Consider the following 5804-nt stretch of genomic DNA (forward strand, 5'->3'; position numbering starts at 1 on the left):
CTAAGATTCCACAAGCAGCACTGAGCAGCCAAAAATAAAAAGTAAAAAAAATATAAATACATAGAGACCCCAGAGAACTCCCTCTGCCCCTTCTGCAAGGTAAGCCCACAGTGAGAAGACATCTATGAATTAGGAAGCAGGGTCTCACCAGACACTGTATCTGCCAGTGCATTGACCTTGCAGCCTCCAGAACTGTGAGAAATAAGTTTTGGTTGTTTAAGCCACCCAATGTATGGTAGTTTTGTTATAGTAGCCTGAATGGACTAAAACAATGGGGATTATGAAATATCACTTATCCATCTCCTTTTTTCAGATCAGAACTGCATGGAAATTATTTCAAAATAATATGATTTTTTTTCTTTCCCTTTCCTTAAGTTTTTCCATCTGCTCACCTTTCTCCCACTCTTATCTCTTCTTCCTTTCTACTCTTTCAAAATACCAGGAAGCTAACTAATGACCCTTAAGCTTTAGGGGCCCCACTTGTACAAGCCCTTGCAAAGGTCTAGTAGGGTCCCTAGGAATGTGTCTACTTGGGTATGTTTTTGTAAGGTCTGCATAAGTAAGAGATTTTGACTACAAGTGATCAAGACTCTTCCCCCATAGTCATATATCCCCTCATATCTGGTGGCATTGAGTGGCTGTAGGCATTTTGAGGATTCAGCCACAATGAAGCTGAGTTGAGGATACAGTAGTTTGGGTTAGCAAGGCATAGTTATTGGTTCAAAATCACTTCCACATCTAGATAAGTTGTTGCTCCCTGTCCTGTTGTAGGAATGGCTTCTAGGAATACTTCACTGATTCATCCTACAAGGTGACATGAAGGGGTAGGGCTCAAGGTCACATCACTATGTGAAGATGTCTTACAGCAAATGATGCTGGAAGTACATGGATAGTGAAGGAGGTACACAACAGTAAGCAGAAGTTTCATGGGTGCCTAGTCAGAACAAAAGAAATGTTCTCAGTAATGCAAAACATTCGACTATAAACACAAACTTTTCCTTTTTGGTGAGGGTCATACATAACAGAATTTATCAGAATTCCTGTATTTATAACCTATGTTTATTATATTAGCTTTCTTTTCTCATGATTTCCCATTCTAAATAATCACTTTTATACCTTAAAAATAAATAAATAAAGGGCAGCTATGCCATATATAAGTGTTTCAATGGTATTCCCAATACTATATCTTCCTGATGTTTATTTTTATTTTGTCTTGTACAATAAGAACATTTGGGCTACTTTGAGAAAGAGCAAGGAAGCATTTATGCAGCAGATCCTTTTTGGAGGGAAGAATAATGGTAACAAAGTATTTATTTATTGCTAGTAGAGCTCTTTTTTTGTTTTTGCGGTACGTGGGCCTCTCACTGTTGTGGCTTCTCCTGTTGCGGAGCACAGGCTCCGGACGCGCAGGCTCAGTGGCCATGGTTCACGGGCCCAGCCGCTCCGCGGTATGTGGGATCTTCCCGGACCGGGGCACGAACCCGTGTCCCCTGCATCGGCAGGCGGACTCTCAACCACTGCACCACCAGGGAAGCCCCAGTAGAGCTCTTAATGAGGTATTTTCTCTGTAAAAATGAGGGAGAGGTGGTGGACTGTAATATTTCTCTGACCTTAATTTAGCAAAAAGAAGGCCCTTTATTTCACTTATTTTTTTCTTACTTTAAGCAGAATAAAGGCATTAACTAGAACCATGCTGGGTGAACAAAGTTATAAGCAGATATTTTTCTACTTTTAGGCCACATTGAAACAAACATACTACCTGAAGAAGAAAATTAGGTACTATAAAATCAAATTGAAATATATATTCCTTAAGCACATTTTAAATATCATAATTAAGTGCCCAGGCCACTTAGAGTAAAAACTATTGTGTCTTTCCTCAAAGGATAATTTTTATTTCAACCTGGATGTTAACTTTCACCATTTTCAGGGCTGCCTTTAACATCTGAATACAACCATCAAACCTGTACTTGCTGTGGTAATGAATATATATAGGCTGCCTGGAGGTCTAAGTATGAACTAAATAACTTGGCATATCCTGGATGCTTCAGGGCAAAGTTCTTAAAGGTCCTGTATGAAATGTACTCTGAGTTCTGTCCAGCTATCTATCGAAAGAGTCTGGAAACATCAAGATTTGGCACTCCAAAAGCTGCCCGAAGTATAGCAGCTAACTCCTGTTCGGTTATGAAACCATCACTATCAAGATCAAAAAGCTTAAATGACATGTGCAGAATCTTTTCAGTGTTGGCAGGATTGCATAGAACAGTCAGACCTATCACATACTCTCTGAAGTCTATGCTGCCATCATTATTCCTGTCAAAGAGGGCAAAAAGTTGTCTCAAGGGCTCTGAAATTGGGAGTTTCAAATAGTTCGCCAACTCTGTAATTCCTATCTTCCCTCCTTTTGAGGCAGCTGCAATTGTAGCACATTCATCCAAACACTGATGAATATTATCCCAATCTAACTTTAATTTCTGGCTAATTTTTGTAAATTCAACCAAACCGCCTTCCATGGGTAGTCGAAGGTTACCTGCAGAAATCATCAGTCTGCAATCTTCATAAGTGTAATCTGTCACAGGCACCCCAAGAGCATTGGCCATGATGATCCTCACTGTATTGGCAAAAAGGACGGGGTCTTTTTTTTCTCGGTCATTTGGGATATAAACGGGTATAAACTCAACTTCTACCCTGGTGAAGAGTTGACTCAGGGTCAATATACAGGTCTGGAAGCCTGTAAACCCCTGCCAGGTCCAGGTCACGGTGTCCAGGGTGTTTGGCTACCTGAGCAGCACTGGCTGCACAGGAACACCTGGAGAGAAGGCCCCTAGTTTAAAGTGACCAGACAGCTGCGGTTGGTACACACTCCTTCCAGGAAAATCAGGATCTGTGGCCACTTCCTATCAGATGTCACTGGCCTCAGGATTTCCTCCCGGGTATTCTTCCTCGAATTGGGGTCATCTCAGGTCACAAGCACCGGCTGCGTTGACAGTAAGAATTTCCCAGCCACGGGGATACGCACATTTTGACTCGCAGAGACCACCGAGGGGAACCCTGCTACGACACAGGCGACTGCGTCAAAGAAACTGGAGTGCGGTGCTGCAACGAAGATGCAGGCCTCGTCTCGGGTTGCCTTTATCCCTTTCACTTTAACCAGGAACCCTGCTGAAAAAAAGTCACCTGAAACAAGAACTTGAGAGTTGGCTGCACCAGTCTTCTTCTCCAACTCCTGGTGGGCTTGGTTGGTCGAGCACGACGACCTATGGTGGAAAGCGCAGCCACCGGCCAGAGGAAGATGAAGAGGACGGCGATGTAGGACACGCGCACCGGCACCAGCACAGCCCCCATGAGGACGATGTAGGCCCAGCGCCACGCGCTGATGTGCGTCTGCTGCGTGAAGGGGTTGTCCACGGCCGGTGGGTACAGGGACTTGCTTGTGTCTTGGCTGAGGGTGGATTCCAACACCGCAGCCTCGGAGTCCGAGGTGGGCTGTGCCATGAAGCCCACTGTTCCTTAGTCTCAGGACGCCTGTAGCTTGGATCTGGGGGCGGCCCCCGGAGTATACCCCTGCCCCATATTTAAGTGCTCTTTCCGTTCGCACAATTAGAACTCTTTGAGGCAACTGTGGGTTAATAGACAATGATATATTACCTTTAAAGTAAGAAAAATCAAAAATGGTAAATTATGTAACAGGAGAATTAGAATCATATCAACAGCACAATCTTTTTTGCTTTTTGTAAATGGCCTCCTTTTGACATATATGCTTAATAAATTATTTTCACATAATTTCTGAAATTTACATTAAGCATATTTATATACCTACTAAGGATGAATTAAATAGATGAATATTTATTAATCACAATTTTTTAATTTAAATGCCATTACCAGTCAAGTTTACTTACAGTGAGATGCTTTGGCAGTTGGTAAGTCAAATTCATTTACTCTTCCTACAAATGGATCTCTTTATGCTAAGAGGTCTAACTGATGGCAACCTTGAGCCTTTATATCTGTTACAAGTACTCTTCTACATCCACTGAAAATTAGAATACATCCATTATCATAGGCCAGGATTACCCGTGGCACGTTTTGATGCGTACTGTTAATATTAGTCCAGATGAACTGGTCAGCATTCCAAACAGACATAAGTAACAACAACGAGAAACCTTAAAATCACCTTTGTCAGAAACACGTTTTCATTAAAATAAGTCAGGATTACTTCATTGTGTCACCACACACGGTCAATAAAGTCTTGTTCCTTCCTTTGTTGCTGCCCTTTGAAAACGATCAAGAGGGAAGCATAATTCAAGTTGGTGTGAACGAGGCTCTCTGCTAAACCTTGTAGCATTTGCTGTATCAAATATTCCTGTTTGCTAATTTAAATTCCTCCAGAATTAAAAGTCAAATTTTAAGTTTCTGAAAGATGTTTCTAATTATTGGAACACAACAGGTTACCCATAAAACAGAAAGAGCAGTGTGGATACCAAAGCCGGTTAAACAGAATGTGATCTAAGTGGAAAGATTATGGGCTTTACAACCAGATGGATCTAGGTCAGATCCTGGTTCCAACCCTTGTACTGTGGGCACTGGCCAATCTCATTTTCACATCTGTAAAGTGGTGATACTCCCTACCTTGCGATGTTATAAGGCACAAGTACTCCCTACCTTGAGATGTTATGAGGCACAAGTACAATGTACATAGAAAACTGGGCTTTTATTGGTAAATACACGTTGCTAGGATACAATCATGAGAATTCTTAGGGACATTCCACTTTCTTCTGTCACTATCAGAACTAGGCTTAGTGAGGGAAACATTCCTTTCACCAGCTTAGTTTTATTTGGGACCACAGTTGTAGTCTTTAAGGAGCCATGATTTGGCAGTGTTACAGGTTGTCTCCCGTGCCAGATGAGAGCAACCCAAGAGAATGAGTAGTAATCCCTTGAGTTGGTCTCATCCTCTATTCTGTAATTCTTCCTGCCATTTTTTTTTTTTTTTTTTTTTTTTTTTGGCCACGCCGTGCGGCTTGTGGGATCTTAGTTCCCTGACCAGGGATTGAACCTGGGCCCAGCAGTGAAAGGGCTGAGTCCTAACCACTGTACTGCCGGGGAGTTCCCTTCCCACTCTTATCTGTAAGGCTCATTAATACTTTTGAATCCTTGTTTGATTTAACTGCATTCTGTATATGGTTCTTAAGGGAAAGATCAACATTACCATGCCATCTTCCTTTCATATTTCCCGCACAGTGCCTAGCAGTGTATCAAATATATTATTTATTCATTTAGCAAATATTTGAGTTCCCACAATGAGTCAGGCTCTTATTCTAGATGCTGGATATATGTCAATTAATAAAGCAAAAATCTCTGCCCTGTGGAGCTTAGATTCTAGTGCACATAGGAAGTACAGTATTCAATCCTTGTTGCATTAAATGGGGCAAAAGCACATTTTGATCTTTTTTCTAAATCTCTCACCAATTTAGCTGAAGAATTAAGGCAAGTAATTTAATGGATCTGCTTCCCTACAATGTTTAATAAATATATATGTATATATAGAATCTTCATATCCTCTTTTGTTACTCTTCCCAGTGTAAGTAGTATTTATGGCCTATTTTAAGATGCACATTCATCTTGTCATATCTGCCTTCAGACTAATAAATATACTATAAATCCAAGAGATTTGATAATAGAATTTTTTAACGGTCAAAAAATAGTAAAAAGAACTTTGGAACAATAAAATAAAAATTTATACCATTGCAGTTTTGCCTTTTAATATGGCACAGCTAATCTTTAATATACATTTGTAAAAGGCACCATAT

At 40.9% G+C, this 5804-nt stretch overlaps 1 protein-coding gene across 1 annotated transcript; it reads right to left on the bottom strand.

The window, feature by feature from the left end:
• Positions 1-1955: 1955 nt before the first annotated feature.
• LOC132515505 (lysophosphatidylcholine acyltransferase 2B-like) lies at positions 1956-3492 on the bottom strand. Its single transcript, XM_060141910.1, is given in 3 exon segments — positions 1956-2833; positions 2836-3171; positions 3174-3492. Coding segments are annotated over 3 exon segments (1533 nt in total).
• Between the last annotated feature and the right edge of the window lie 2312 nt (positions 3493-5804).

Source organism: Lagenorhynchus albirostris, chromosome 2, assembly GCF_949774975.1.
Source record: "Lagenorhynchus albirostris chromosome 2, mLagAlb1.1, whole genome shotgun sequence".
In the NCBI taxonomy this organism is placed as follows: Eukaryota; Metazoa; Chordata; class Mammalia; order Artiodactyla; family Delphinidae; genus Lagenorhynchus; species Lagenorhynchus albirostris.